This window comes from Lissotriton vulgaris, chromosome 8, assembly GCF_964263255.1.
Source record: "Lissotriton vulgaris chromosome 8, aLisVul1.2, whole genome shotgun sequence".
Classification (NCBI taxonomy): Eukaryota; Metazoa; Chordata; class Amphibia; order Caudata; family Salamandridae; genus Lissotriton; species Lissotriton vulgaris.
This window is the reverse complement of record NC_141696.1, coordinates 686,018,448-686,034,646: the sequence shown is the minus strand read 5'-3', so window position 1 is coordinate 686,034,646 and position 16,199 is coordinate 686,018,448. Positions and strand designations below refer to the sequence as shown.

General features: G+C 44.0%; 1 protein-coding gene across 1 annotated transcript in view; it reads left to right on the top strand.

Annotated features, from left to right (window-relative positions):
- PHEX (phosphate regulating endopeptidase X-linked) overlaps positions 1 to 16,199 on the top strand; it is a 1,438,972-nt gene that overhangs the window by 153,415 nt on the left and 1,269,358 nt on the right. The window contains exon 3 of the mRNA XM_086934549.1: positions 9,718 to 9,879. Within this exon, the coding sequence (XP_086790675.1) occupies positions 9,718 to 9,879 (162 nt within the window). The remainder of the gene's footprint in view (positions 1 to 9,717; positions 9,880 to 16,199) is intronic.

The following is a 16,199-nucleotide window of genomic DNA, read 5'->3' as shown; positions in this document are numbered from 1 at the left end:
GTGGTGGGTCCATTTAGGATCCATGTCTCTAGATAAACATAAATCCTTTTACTTCATTAAATACAAAACTACTGAACAGATTTACACCAAATTACAAAAAGCCAAGATCTAGCTTTCTGCCAAATTTGGTGTAATTCCATTTAGTGGTTCGGTCTGTAGACGTGTCTAAAATCCCTAAGGAGAATTACATGGGGAAAATGTGTTTTGGGACCCCCCTTTTTCTCAGCCCCCGCTTGACAAATCACCCGAAGCCTTCCAGACTGCAGCTGAAGTGACTGGCACATTAGTTTTGAAAATGTTGTGAAGATCTACCAAACAGCACCATAGTTAAAAAAAATCGTATGATAACTAAGTCCTAACTATAACTATATACTGGCGACTGCCAGTAGGTAATATATGTGTATTTGTGTCTTTATATAAGTATGTATTTGTATATAGAATTATTTATTAGTGGAATATATTTAATTCACATTATATTACATGTATATATCAATTATTTACCATTTACTACTTAAAACTCTTTTTATATTTTTTAAAAATCAATATATTTATCAATATTTTAACAATATTAGTGTCAGCGAGATTTCATTCCAATATGTGTGTGCTTACCATTATAATTATAGGATCCCCATGATGTTATCCAGGTCCAGAAGGCCAAGTTCATCATGGTACGTGGGATGGGATTGTCCCAGCCACCGGTCAGCCAGTCATTGACCACCAGGGGCTGTGCCACACAATAGTACAGTTGGATGTCTGCCATCGCCTTTCCCCTATTGTACAACGATGGTCAGCACTTGGACAGGCAAATCAGGGTGGTGGTTAACCCATAAAATGGTGTGAATCACTGAAGAAAAGTCCCTGAACCACAAGTCTGGAATAACTATGGAAACTCTGAAGGATGTAAAGAAAACGTGGGAGCACCATCATTTTAAAAGGGGCACCCACCCATATATATTGAGTGGTAGGGAAGCCCAATGCTGAAGGTCCATTTTCATTTATGATACCATGGGTGTCATATTAAGACCCCAGGTCGACTTGGAGAGCAGGGAGATATGAATTCCCTAATATTTAAAGCTCAATCGTTTCAGTGACATTGAGGATTGCCAATGTACAGAGGAATTAACTCCCTGAACTGGTACTAGCAGGGACTTGTGCCTATTCACTCTGAGACCTGAAGCTCTTTTGTAGAGCTCAAGGAGGTAGAGATATCTTAACCCATCAGATGTGGGCTCCCTAGATAAAGAAGCATGTCATCTGTGTATAGCTTGATTCTCTCCTCCTTGGAATACCCCCATCTCAACCCCTGCAAATGTGTGTCGCTGTGCACCTGACGAGCTAAGGGTTCGATAGCCAGGGCAAATAAAAGGGGGGACAGGGAGCACCCCTGCCAGGTCCCTCTACTAATAGGAAAAGAGTTGGAGAGGACTCTGTTGATTAACACCTGGGCTCCGGACTGCAAGTAGAGTAGATCAATATAGCATTGTATACAGGGGCCTAGATCCATATTGGCGAAGACCGACCTCATAAACCTCCAGTCAATGGTGTCAATGGTGTCAATGGTATCAAAGGCCTTTACAAAATCAGTGAGGAAGAGAACACAGGGCTCAGGCATCTCATGAACTCAGGCCAGTGCTATCTGCAGCCAGCATAGAGAGTGCTGGGTATCCTGATTAGACATAAAGCCACACTGGTCCAGATGGACCAGGGTAAATATGACCCGCCGAAGCCTCATCGTTATAATCTTCACACACATTTTAATCAACATATTAATGAGAGATATGGGTTTATAGGAATCACAGCTCAGGACGGAGTGGCCGTCCATAGGGAGCACCACAATGGTGTCTGTGTCTAGTTCTGGGAGAAAATGCCCTATCTGCACATCCTCCATGTATAGATTATGGAGGTGCGAGGACAGTATGTCCTGAAGTTTAATGTAATATTCCAAAGAATACCCGTTTGGTGCAGGGGTGTTCCATGATTGTAACCCAGATATACCTTCTTGAATTTCCTCTACAAAGATGGGCTAGTCTATATGCTCACGCTCCATATTGGATAGCCGCGGAAGTGGATTGTCCACCAGGAAGGATTGGGTCAGAGGACGGGGTTGAGTCTCATAGGGAGTACGGTAGTACTCTGTGAACATAGCCTGTTTTTGCATGGAGGTAGAGTGGGTGAGGTTGAATCAAGGATCCCAGGAATTATCCTATTGACTGTGTTCTTAATGGCTAGCCAGTACAGGAGTTTACCAGGCTTGTTCTCACTTCATACACCCATTGTGTGGAGTCCCTCCAGCCCTGCCTGGCCTCCTGCAGGGCAGTCTGTTGGAAAGTAGTCCTGAGGAGCACTAATTGGCGCTGCGTGGTGTGATGGCGATCTTAGGTAGCAAAATGTACCTCCAGATCTGTCAGCATTTGCCTACGGATCCTTTCATTATGGTGAACATATGCTTTGGCTACATCAACAGTCATGGCCTTCCCAGCAGTCCAAAGTATGCTAGCCGAACCTACTTGCCCAGTGTTAACCTCAAAATGGGTGTGCAGTTGGAAGGTCTGAGCAATGCTCATCCTGGAGATACCAGGCACTGAGGCGCCCTATGGGGTGTACTCCGACCATCGGACCCCCAAGATGAATTTCAATAGGCAAATCATCTGAGATGCCTCTAGGGAGGATCTCTAGTATAGAGGCAAGCTGGGCATCTATAGCAGGCATTAATAGGAAGTCTATGCACAAAAGCTTCCCATGCACTGCTGACATGTGAGTACAGGCTCTCTCAGTCCGGTGTTGTACCCTCTGCACATCACAGAAGCCCAAGGAGTCCATCCAACCTCTAAATTGATTCATCCTCGTAATATGGTGTTTCAAAGGGATTCCATTACTATCCATGTTAGGATTAAGTATAGCATTGGAATACCCACCTGTAATGGTCAGGCCTCCAGGAAAGGCCAGCAGTGTCTCCATGATAGCTGCAAACGTCTGAGTGAGCAGATCAGGCAGGATGAACACGCTCTGGAGATTTTACTGATGTCATTTCCATTAAGCCCTCCATCATCACAATCTGACTAGGGGGTCAGTTACCATGTTAATAATGGTATGGGGAAAGGATATAGGTAATAATATGGCTACTCCCCTGGAGCCACTGGCAAGCCCTGCATGATGAACTCTAGTGCAAAAAAAGCGGTTTGGGAATAGGCAGTTTGATCCCAAGTGGTGCGCCTCCTCTAACATAATGACAGATGGACAGAGGTACTTAGCATATCGGAGGGCTGCTGATCTAATCTGGTCCAACAAGCCATTCACATTCCATGTTATGTTTGTATGAGCTGTCATGGGGTATATTCGCTTGCAAGTATGTTACCCACCCACCAGGGGGCAGCCAATTATGGTGAGGTGAAATCAAAAGTACCCGAAAGGTGTAGTAATGGTTCCAGGTGTCTTGGATGCAGTTTGTGTCACGGTCGGCATACTGGCAAGATAAAACCAAACAATAACTCAACTGAACAAAACTCCCTACCCTCAACTACCCCCTCCACACACTTTCCCCCTGAATCATCTGTCATACTAAAAGCTAAACAAATTAAAACAAACCAAATATTTGACTCAAAATAGAACATATAGTGCTGAGGGGTCTTCAACTGGTGGCCATCCTGCAGTGAGTGGATCAATAGTAAGCACTGCTGATGTTGCCTGGTTGGTGAGGAGTCTACATTGATTATAGTTGTGGGCCGCTATCCTATGCTTCAGAAACTCCACTCATATGGCACTGAGCCAGTTCAGGTCCCCCTTCAGCATTTGAATGATTTCCCATGGACTGAAGCGTAGTGGCACCAGCATGCGCCAGCCGGCGCCAGCCATTGCCAATGTCTGCGAGAGGATAGGAGAGTCATCAGCCTACGCGATCTGGTTTGCTATCACCGCCTGGGTTCAAAGCCCAATGTCTTGTGGGGTCCCCTCAACATCAATGGAGCCTGATCATCAGCTTCCAATCTCTGCAGAGATCACTGCTCAGTCGTCCACTCCCATGTTGTCTTCGGAGTATCACAAAAATGGGAGCCACTATCCTGGATCACCTCGAGTTTTGCTGGGAAGTGGAGCATATATTGAAGGTTAAGGGCTCTAAGCTTTTGTTTAACCTGTTCGACAGACCGACTCTGCCTTTGCGGTTCCCGTGTGTAGTGAGAATATCAGTATCTGGGATGAGTGAAACTGTAACTTCCTGGCTTTGCGAGCTTCACAAAGAGTGGCATTTGAAGCAAGGTGGTTTAGGAATCTGATAATAAAAGGTGTGGGGGCGCTTCTGGTGTGGGGCCCTGTGCGCCCTTTCAATCACAAAGCACCATGAGAGGAGATCTCCTGGTAGCCACAACTGCAGCCAGTCCTGCAAGAAACATGTGAGATCCATAGACTTGGATCCTTCTGGGAATCCTTTAAGGTGCATGTTATTTTTCTGAGAGCTGTTCTCTGTATCTTTGGCCCTTTTTTTCAAACATGGCAATAAGGGATTCCTACCTGGCCACCTTGGCACTTAACAAGGTAACATCATCCTCCGCCTCTGAGATCATTCTCTCCATTTCAGTGACTTCATGAGCAATATTCAGTTGGTCCTGATGAAGGAAGGAATCATCCACCTTAACTTTCCCTATTCTGTTCTCCACCACCTCATGGGACACCTAGACCACCTTCAGTAAAGTAGCAAGATCAGTGGGCTTCAACGACCACTGTTCTGACCCCCTGGTACCCCGCTCCCACAGGCAGAGTGGCAGTCGGGAATGCACCCGTTCTGGGTTGGGTATGTGCCGCCAGTTCCTTATCCTTCCCCATGTTGTGGCATGGAGTGTTACCAGGGTCGGTCGTGGGAGTTGATCTTCAAGGAGACAGCAGGTACAGTCACCACTGATTTCCCCCAGGCGACAGGTGGGGGCAGCATGAGCAGCAGAGAGCACCCAAGGTGGGCCGCTCAGAGAAACAGCACGGCGCTCCAGGCCACCATCAGTGGGGGGAGGCAGTGCCAAGATCAGGTCCCTCTCAGATCACTTGCCCTGGAGGGTGCAGCAAGAGCAGCCAAGCGTGTCCAGTCAGAAAGCCCAGGGGGGAGCAAGTGTCTCCAGTCTGCTGTGTGCCACTAGGAGGGAGTATAACCAGGGAGACAGCCCCCCTCTGTGATCAATGTCCCAGAAGGTTCCAGTGGCACCTTGCCATGCCAATTTTGGTCCCGAGACCAAGCCAGACAGGTCACCCCATGCTACCTCCCGCTACCTCCAGGCAGTGCCCTCACATCCAGGCTGAGACCAACCTCTCCAATAGCTGTAGCAGTTCAAATCAAGGGGGGGAGAACTCCCTGGCACCGGCAAAGAGCCCCCTGCACAAGGCCACCTCCAGGCCCCCACTGCACAAACTCCTACATGAGGGCCACTAGACTCAACTAGGCTCCAAGCTTTCTGCCTGTGAGTTCAGCCAAAAATCTGGACGGGCCTGTGTCCCACATAGCTGACCCCTCCCCAGCGCCTCTCACCTCATATCCTGGAGGCACAAGTGGATTGCAGTAACTCTGGCCGGTAGCTCTGGCAGCTCCAGAAGCGTGGATCAGCAAGCCCCAAGTCCAGAAGAGCAGGGAGGGGGAGGAAGGCAAGAGGCATTACAATCCCCTGCAGTCCAATCAATGCCCCCCCAAGGCCCTCTAAGCTCATCTTTTGCTTCCCTGATGGCGGATCAGCACCTTTGGCCCACACCAATCCACACTTGTCAGCTCCGCCGGCATCCCCGGCAGGCCCAACCATGCGGCTGCCTATCTATTATCCTTTGTTCCTGGAGGCCCGCCATGGTAGCGATCAAGGTGCCACAACCGGCTAATACAGTCCAGGCAGCGACACAAAGCTTCCTTGCAACCCCACGGAGCAGAGGCAATGATCAGCAGGCTGGATCAGCAAAGATTGCAGAAATGGCCCAGAGCACATGCAATGTTTGGCTGCCATCTTGCCTGGGTTGGCCACCACCCTGCCAATCTTGATACTTTTAGTCTGTGTTTACTTGCTTCATCAAAAATAAGCACCTCATTTTACATCTGTAATGTTTTTGTAAGCAGCAATCTTCTTAGGGTGACTGGATCCGCTGCACAAACCTTACTAAGGTGTAATCAAAAACCTCAGCTAGAACCATTGAAATCCTCAGTGGTCTATGGCAGCGGTTCATAACCTTTTGACTTATGTGGACCCCTAATGTATCACTACTGGAAGAGCAAATTCTATGATTTGAAAACTACTTTTTTTTAAATGTAATTCACATTATCATTTTAAATGGGAAGGTTGGAACTTTCCATAATTTGATTATACTTCTAAAAGATTAAGAGTTATGCTAGATTCTAGCATGTAACTTTGTCTTTTTGCTCCTCTATTTTTTTCAGCACATATCTGTGTCTCCATTGAGGCCATCAATCTTCCATGCTAGATTCTGTTTGCTGTACTTGCTCTGATCCCAAAAGTCAGGCAAAGGAGGCCGGCATTTAGCCTCTAATTTCAAATTCCTTCACATGTGCAAAGCATTTAAAAAATGTAATTTTACACTTTACTCGGTTATGTATATATACTTTATTAATCTGCTAATGTTATGCAATTTTGTATACAGTCCCATACCCCCTGAATAGGCGTTATGGACCCCCAGTGGTCCACAGACCCCAGTTTAAGAACTCTTCGCCTATAGTTTTGGATGCCCTAAACTAAGGATGGACTCTCAGACATCAATCTTCCCTTCCACTGTATTTTATCCATTTGGCAAAATTCCCTTTTTTTTTACATGATAACTTTTTATTCGATCAATTAAAGTGTTACATAGTCTACTATATCATCTATCAAGTTCTCTATAATAATAAAGTCTATTAACAATTTGAGAGGATCTAAGACCAACCAAATGAATAATGTCTCAGAGTTCATATGTTGCAAGATATATCATACAATGTATTAAAAGGCATTTCACATACAGGTCTGCAATTACAAAACAGATATACTAGGTTCCTTTCCTGTAAAACCTTCTGTGTACAAAATGATTTATAAATATGTTTGGAACTGTTTGAGTGAATAATAAGCATAGTTGTCAATTCTTCTTTTCCTCTCTTAACTCTATAAAGGTTAGCAAAAATCCGTCCCATGTCTTATTGAAAAAGTGTTCTTTTTCTCTCACTACCTGAGAGACTGTTTCCATGATAGCCAAGCAATTGCCAGGATTCTAGTAGCCTTCTAATCCCTTAAAACTATTCTCTGTCCTGTTCATAATGCTTTCCTGAGCCACAATTGTATCTCCGTGGATTATGTAGTTGAGAGGCTCTAAACAATTACTGATGATTAATAATTTACTTTTGCACATTTTTTTGCCTGTAACAATTACACCCACAGCTGAATTTGAAATCAAATGACAGATTCTGTAACACTAACAAAGTAAATTACATAACTTCTCTATATAGTGTTCTGCCTTCATCTGCCAACAGATGGCCAGGCTAAGAACAATTTGCTTCCTCTTGAAGTATGAAAGTGGCTCACAAAACCTATATCCACATTCATCATGATTCAGCAGTCATGCATCAGGTACATTGATATCCCATGCCTCCAAACAATCATAAACTTCAATGCTTCAAACAATCATAAACAGAGTTGTATACAAAGCAAAGGTACTGCAACTAAATAGCGTGAACAACTGAATTTAAAAAAATAATGTTTAGCTATACTTAAGCCTTATATGTTTATGGGCATAAATCTCTTATCATAGGGTTTCATGCAGACCCTGGCTTATGTTTGTGATCTTTGTTTAAAATGTACCTACTGTCTAAATATACGCCTAAGATGAGGAGCACAGATCCATGTCAGTGTCGCCTCTAGTCTTTAGTAGCATGAATTTTCCAGTTTCAGCCATGTAAATAATTGGTGTACGACGAAACTAGGAGCTTCTATGATGGCAGGTTCTGCTAAGTATCGAGATGTCTTCAGAGCTTGCGGACATCCTTCAATTTGGTGTATGGAGTAAACACAGGGTGGCAGATGTAAAGTCCTCCACCACTTGTATTCCTTTACTCCGACTGCCTACACTTAAATAAGGCCCCCTGTCTAGAGTGGTACAGTGGGCGATTATACTATTTGCATGCATTTGTCCCATCAACCTTTATGCATTTGATTGCCAGTAATACCCTGTAATTCTGAGATCGGCCCAGCCTTCCATTTCCAAGCTTACTGCTGCCAAAGTGTGTGAATTCTAAAAAGTAGCAAATTTGCATCTATTCAAGGAGTGCTTATTTGGCTGCAACTTTGCTACTTTTTTGGTAAACCGGTCACTATATATATATATATATATATACATATATATATATATATATATATATATATATATATATATATATATATATATATATATATATATATATATATATATATATTTAAGTTCCTGGTTCCAAAAATGAATACATTTTAAAACCTCTTCGTGAAATCAGGATGATGATATAAACCAACACTATTATAGCAGACCCGACTCAGGGCCCCAGACCCAACTACCAGGCTAAGAATGAATGCATTTATTTGAGGGTGTCACAACCTAAACACCCCACCCCAGAAGCAATGCCCCTGCTCATTGTAGAAGTGAAACTCAAGCAAACACTTTAGGGCTCATTACAGTGTCAGGCGGAATCCTAGTCTCGACAGTCGGAATCTCCTCAAGGAGTGCTTATTTGGCTGCAACTTTGCTACTTTTTTGGTAAACCGGTCACTATATATATATATTTAAGTTCTTGGTTCCAAAAATTAATACATTTTAAAACCTCTTAGTGAAATTAGGATGATGAGATAAACCAACACTATTATAGCAGTCCCGACTCAGGGCCCCCAGACCCAATACCAGGCTAAAAATGAATGCATTTATTTGAGGGTGTCACAACCTAAACACCCCACCCCAGATGCAATGCCCCTGCTCTTTGTAGAAGTGAAACTCAAGCAAACACTTTAGGGCTCATTGCAGTGTCGGGCGGAAGCCTCCTCCAGACAATCGGAATCTCCTCGACCGCATCAGAGCACTTCCGACCAACTCAGTCGGTTTACTTTCTGACCGCCCAATCACGATGTTTGGGGTAGCAACGTAAACCTTCCAGTCATTCCAACTCAGTTCCTAATGACTTCTGGCATATTCCTGTCACTCAGAACCGCATCTTGCAACCCTATGGACAGAGTTTCTGTCATCTGGATCGATGCAGCCACGGTTGCTGGCCGAGGGGGTATCTAAAGGAACCCCCTGCAAAACCCTGCACTTTGTGGGAGACACTGTGGGGCAGAGTTTTCTGCATACACTCCATTTCCCCATAGAAGCCTGTGTTACGGCCCGGTGGGAACAATGGGACTCTGACCAAATAGTTATCGGTCACATCGTAATCTGGCGGTCACGAATCAGAGTCGGTCTTAGTCAGAGGCTTTCCACCCAACATTGTAATGAGCCCTTATGACTATCTAATGTCTGATCAAGCAGGGAGAATGCTTCATCATGAATAGGTCATTGCTTATTGCCCTTCAGAACACGAAATCCAATTGTCTCAGCAGACAACTCAACATTTCACCAGCACCTTGATGTCTGAGTGATAAATACAAAAGGCACTCAGAGAAAGTGTTGGCCTCGTTAGAGAACAATTTAAGAAAAATGTCTTTTGTCCTGTTTAAAATGAAGTCTCTCACAGCCCAACCATTTTCCTCTTTGCAGCTGCCTCTATCCGAAGTAAACTGAACCAGACTGTTGACCCTTGCGACAACTTCTTCCAGTTCGCCTGTGGGGGCTGGATACATGATAACCCTATTCCTGAAGACATGTCGAACTACGGCATTTACCCTTGGCTCAGGCGCAATGTGGACCTCAAACTCAAAGGTAAGTATATTCCCATGGGAGGCTTTCCAAACTGCGTCTCAGTAACACTAGCTCAAAAAACTGTACTTCAGAAAATGACAGTTGGCGCAGTGTTTCTTCTGTTTCATGTCCTTGATTACAGGTGTGCCGCAATAACAATCATGTGCATTTTCCTCTGAATACGGGCCCAGTAACGTGTTATTTTATTTTACTTTAATGTTATTTTAGAAAAGGTGTGCTGTTTGTACAGATAGTACATAAAGCACACATTTTTTTCCGAAAAAAAGCTGTTGCTTTTTAAGCTCCATACATAAAACCTTTATTGTAAAGGAAGGTTCTGTTTTCATACCGCTCACTGTTTTGGTGCATCAGCAAACCATAAGAGGTATGTTTTTCAGCCATAAAATTCCTTCTGTGCCATGAATAAGTGGGTCTTTCAGTAGTACTATTTCCAAGGCTGGATTGAATAGCCTGCTTCTCGCTCAATTTTGCTCTCTTTTTGCACGTTTCACATGCCATGCTATTCCTGGAATTGTTCAACATTTAGTCCTTGGACTTTGGGATATAAATCTACCCAGCATATGAGAGAGGGCACGTGGCAAGATTCATCTCTTCTGTAAAAGATTTGTTGGTGGCCTTGTGTAGAATGCCAAGTACCAGTAAAATCCCCCTCTGTCCGTCGTTTCTGTTCATATCTGATGTCTCAAGGACAGGCCTTGCTTTCTGAGGAAATATTCCAAATGTTACAACATCTAAAATGTAATATGTTTGGAAAAGAAAAAATTTCCGGACCAATGATTCTTACTCTTACTATTATGTCACCTAGAGTCCTCGGAAAGTGCTTTTTTAAATCAACTTTATGAAATATGATTACACAATATAACGCTACTCAACCTATGTTTACCTTTCTCATTCTCCTTTTCTTTCCTCTCACTGTCTCTCTCTCTCACACACACGCACATATCTCAACTCTCATTGCGTTAGATACGCTCAAGGTTGAATTCACAACGGCACTGGAAAATAAAACAAATGGCACAGAATGGTTGCCACTGTATGTTCTTAAAATGTCTGACTCTTAGTATGCAAGTTGTTGGTCTCGTCCGAGAGAAGATGACAATCAGTAGCAGTTCTTACTGTAAAAAATATGTGTCAGGGCTGTCGTCAGGCAGCCACTCTAGCTTGGACCACATATTGACCATTCCATGCTGCCAATGATAGCAACAACACGACTACTAACCATCACACTCCTACAAGTTTGACAATTCAGACAATGTTCAGTCCCCCAAAGCTATAAGAGTACCTCAGGGAGCCAGGTAAAAGTAATTTTTAATGTATTTTGAATTTCTAATTAACTGTTGTTGTGGTCATCTCTAGATTAGTCAAACAACACCACCCTGTGGAAGACTGTAACAAGCGCTGTTGTTGACAATTAAGTGCAAGTGCCGGCTCAAATTAAGCACAGATCAGTAGTCGAATAATGCTCATATAAAGGCCTGTTATAATAATTCCATGTGTCTGTGAATAGAAGTAATGCCAACCTACACAGCCTCTTGGTAGGTATATTTGTGTAGTCCACGAAAAAGGTAGTCAGATTTCTGTTATTCAGTCCAGTGACCTTACAGCAGTGAAAAGAAACCTTGACAGGCTGTGCAGAACTAATAAGTGGTGGAAGAGATCATGCATGTTGGCTCACTAGGTTCCCCAGGTTAGCAACTTCGCAGATTAAGTAGTGGGATGCCAAATTATGATGCTCTGCCCTCTGCTGGAATTTAATTAAATTGCTCCTACTACTTCTAAACCAATAACCTCAGCAAATCCATCTTCGTTGAGATGTTCCAAAAGACACAGTAATAGCACAGTTCTCCGCAACACCTTCACTTTCCATACAACTGCTTGCCACACACATGTTCACTCCCATATTCACTCCACTCTTTCATGTTTGATAAAATTAGATTGCAGCATCCTCCTATCTGCAAGGTCTACTTAAGTGGAGATAAGCATGGAGTGTCTCTGGAAGAACTATCAAATGAAAGACTAGTTCTGCTTTGTCTCATAGTACTCCTCCAGCTTCACTATACACACTAACCAGGTATACTCACCCAAACCTCTGTTCTCTGCCCTGCATCATCACTATCTATCATTTTCAAACACACAATTAAAAAACAACTTCACTAAGAGATGTAACTTCAAATCCCTATCCCTTCCCAATTGAAAGATACACTTGTAAAATGTTACAAGGCATCTCCAATGATAACCTATGGGAGAGCTAGCCTTTCAATAGTGAAAAACGAAATTGGCAGTGTTTCACTATCTGGACATGTAAAACACACCACCACATGCCCTACCTTTCACATACACTGCACGCTGCCCATGGGGCTAACTTGAGCCTATGTTAGGGGTGAGGTACATGTAGAAAAAGAGAAGGTTTGGTCCTGGCAAGTGGGTGCACTAGCCAGGTCGACATGGCAGTTGAAAACTACACTCAATTTTTGCAGAATATCCACCGATTCATCATTTTATGCACAGCCTACACCCCCCCCCTATGATGTATCCATCCTTTCCGACTTTGTATTTATTTTGTTTACCACTGTCTACCTCTGTCTGTAAAAGTTTAGTAAAATACTTGGAGCTAAACATTGCACTCACAGGCACTGCAATGGCAGGCCTGAGAAAGGTTTACAGGGCTGCTCATGTGGGTGGCACAACTAGTGCATCAGGCCCACTAGTAGCATTTGATTTACAGGCCCTGGCCACACAAAGTGCACTTTACTATGGACTTACCAGTATATCAAATATGCCAATCAGGGATAACCAATCAGAAACATAATTTACACAGAGAACACTTGCACTTTAGCACTGATCAGCATTGGTAAAGTGCCCAGAGTAGCTAAAACAGCAAAGACGAAGTCCAGCACACAGTCCAAAAATACAGGAGATATAGGCAAAAAATGAGGGGAAACCATGCCAAGGATGGCAGGTCTAACAAGAATTTTTTCAGGGCCATTGCTCTGTCTGGGGTGGGGGGAGGGAAGAAAAGTGTCCCATAATTTAGTGATGTGCTTTTGATTTATTTTTATTTTGTTCAAGTTAACAAAAGGGACCAAGGGAGCAGGTTTCGAGCTACTTTTTAATTCCAAATTAATGTGCAAAAATGTGCCTCCGTAACACTGAGAGTGTTTTGGTTATTATGTGTATTTCATTTAGCTGTTCACAAGAGTCACAGTGGATTGTATATCCATTACATAGTGTTCACTTACTGTTAGGAGCGCTCACATTGTAATCCAAATGTTGCAGTTAGTGTTTTTACATGGCAGGCAAGAGTTGTTGGAGCGTCAATCACTTCTACTACTTTGATTTCATACTTAAGGTTGTTGAATTGCTAATAGGAGTTTTTGGATGGTAGCTATCCGTGCTACACAGGGCTGGAAATCCAGTGAAGCTGCATGATAATAAAAAGACTCATGTTTCTTGAGGGGTGTGAGAAAACAAAGGATCCCTCAGGACCTTCAGCAGTTCAGCACTGATACCCTGGCCCATTCGTGTCTGTGCCCCATCCTGTTGCAGAAGTGGAAGGCTCATGTAGATGTTAACTAAAACAGAGAGTCACTCTTTAACATAGTCTCCACTCAAATAAAGACTAAAAACCTGCTAGAAAAGGGCAGATCCCGAAAGGGCCAAGCAGGGTGCTTTAATCTCCCCAATTGTGAAGCCTGTCAGAGAAGAGAAGGTATCTGTTAGACTTGGCTTTTTCAGCTGGTTTACCCCCAGACTTTTTTGCTTTTTGGCCTCTTGTTTTTGACCTTGTTTTCATTGGTTTTAGGCCTCTGGTCACTTCACCACTGCTATTCAGTGTTAAAGTGCATGTGCTTTCCATGTAAATTGTTTTTATGGATTGGTGTTTGCATGATTGGCTTATTTGATTTACTAGTAAGTCCCAAGTACAGTGCACTGTGTGTGCCCAGGGCCTGTAAATAAAATGCTACTAGAGGGCCTGCAGCACTGGTTGTCCCACACACAACTAATAGCCTTTCAAAGGTGTCTCAGATCTGCCACTGCAGTGTCTGCTCACAGTTGTTACTGCCATGTCGACCTGGCAAGTTCATCCACTTGCCAGGCCCCAACCTTCCCTTTTCTTACATGTAAGACACTCCTCTGGTAGGCCCAAGGTACCCCCATGGGCAGGGTGCAGTGTATGCGAATGGTAGGACATGTACTGGTGTGTTTCACATGTCCTAATAGTGAAATACAGTGCATTTCGTTTTTCATTATTGCAAGGCTATCTGTCCCATAGGTTAACATGAAAATTGCTTTGTAACATCTTACAAGCATAACTTTCCATTGGGACAAGATAAAGAAATGGAGTTCTGACCTCAGGATTTAGAACTACACATTTTAGTAAAGATGATTTTTACATTGTGTGTTTGAAAATGCCACTTTTAGAAAGTGTGCATTTTCTTGCTAACCATCCTGTGTGCCTCTGCCATTTGTGTATTCACTGTCTGGGTTTGGAGTGACATGAGCTGGGGACGTGATTCACACTTGACAGACACGGGGTGAGATTTGTCCCGCCTTTCTCGGGTGACTGATAGCCACTGAATAGACCTGGCTGGATTTAGAGGAGTGGGAGGAGTTGTTGCTTGCACCTGAATGGATCGTGACTGCCTCTCACAAAGCTGTCTCTGCCTCCTGTGGTGAACCTGGCCTGAGCAGGCTGAATTGGTTTATGCATGCCAAAGGAACTTTGTTTGTACCAACTTCAAAGGAAAATGTGTAATAAATATTGGAGCCTTGACCTCAGAACTTTAGGTTACGGTGGACTAAGGAACCTGTCAGGATGAAGAGCTGGAAGAGCTGTGAGGAGAGACTACAACTTTGCTGTGTGCTGTGCTAGGTTGGCCTACAGTTGCTGCTTCTGTCTGCGGCAGGAAAAGGGCTGAACTGAACTTCTGCATTCTAAATATCACCAAGGGCTTGATGTAGAGCTTGCCTCCTTTCGAAGTCTCAGGGAAATCAAAGATGTCAACATCTTCTGGGTACCAGCTTCTGGTACTGGAAGTTTCAGCTGCCACAGAGGAAAAAGGTAACCCGATGCTGTCAACGATGCCGCTGCTGGCTCTGTGACCTGAAGGCACCACCGTACTTCTCACTGCAACCCTGGTCTCACTGACCATGCCGTCTAACGGCACCACCAAGCCGCCACTTGCACCGTGACGTGTGGGCACCATGCCCCACACGCCTCACTTCGCATTGCCACTTTGGTATCCCCGACAACACCGCAACGCCATCACTAATGCCGCAGCCTGCACCGTGACCTGTGGAGACCATACGTGGAGAAAACAGAGCACCATCCCGCTTCACACCGACCCCGGCGCTCCTGATCTCAAACTCAAGGAGTTTGACCTGCAACGCGTGTGACTTCAAGGGCCCAACAACTCCTACAACGACTTCCCGAACAGACGCCTGCCGACCCTGCTCGTCTGGAGCTCACCACAAGGTCCGATGTCCTGCATCTCCGAAAGGTACTGTTTTACCAGTCTTCCCCACACTGAAGCTGGCCAACAATCAGCCCAAAATGTGGGATTTATTTGTTCACTACACCTTGATAGCCCCGGACGGAGCTATTGACTTCAAGGAACTGTATATAAAGTCTATTTTCACATTATTTGTATTTTGACCACTGTATGCTGGATTTATATTGTTCTGGTCATGTTTCACACAGATAAAGATTGGATATTGTTCTAAAATGATTGTGGTGTCCAATTGTAGTGTTTTCACTGTATTAATGTTGGTTATGTGCAAATGCTTCAAACACTGCCTCTGGGATAAGCCTGACTGCTCGTGCCAAGCTAATAAGGGTGTGGGCAGGGGTTATTTTAGATGTGTAATTCCCTTATCATGTCTAGAGTGGTGCATTTTACCTAGCTTAGGTGCAATCCCTAGCCAACCAGAAAACCCATTTCTAACAGTATCTCTCATCCTCAAGCTAGCAGAGCCAAGGAAGTGATAGAGGGCTTAGGTTCATATACTTGGAAATGTGAACTAAAATAAACCAGCCTCTGCACGTCAAAATATAGCCATACACAAAACACTGCTGGCCTACTGATGCATAAGACACTGTACCTGACTGGATCAACATCTCTCTGGCCTTTATTGACCTCAACAGATTTAAATACTTCAATGCTTCCTGAAAGGACTGCATTTGCAAGGCTAAAATTAGCAAACTAAATGAAAATGTTCAGAGAAGGGTCTTTCACCTCTAGTATTTCTAGATTTCACCTACTTGGTGAATGTGCTGAGGGGCAAGACATATGATTTGCAATCCAGAGAACTTACAACCCACC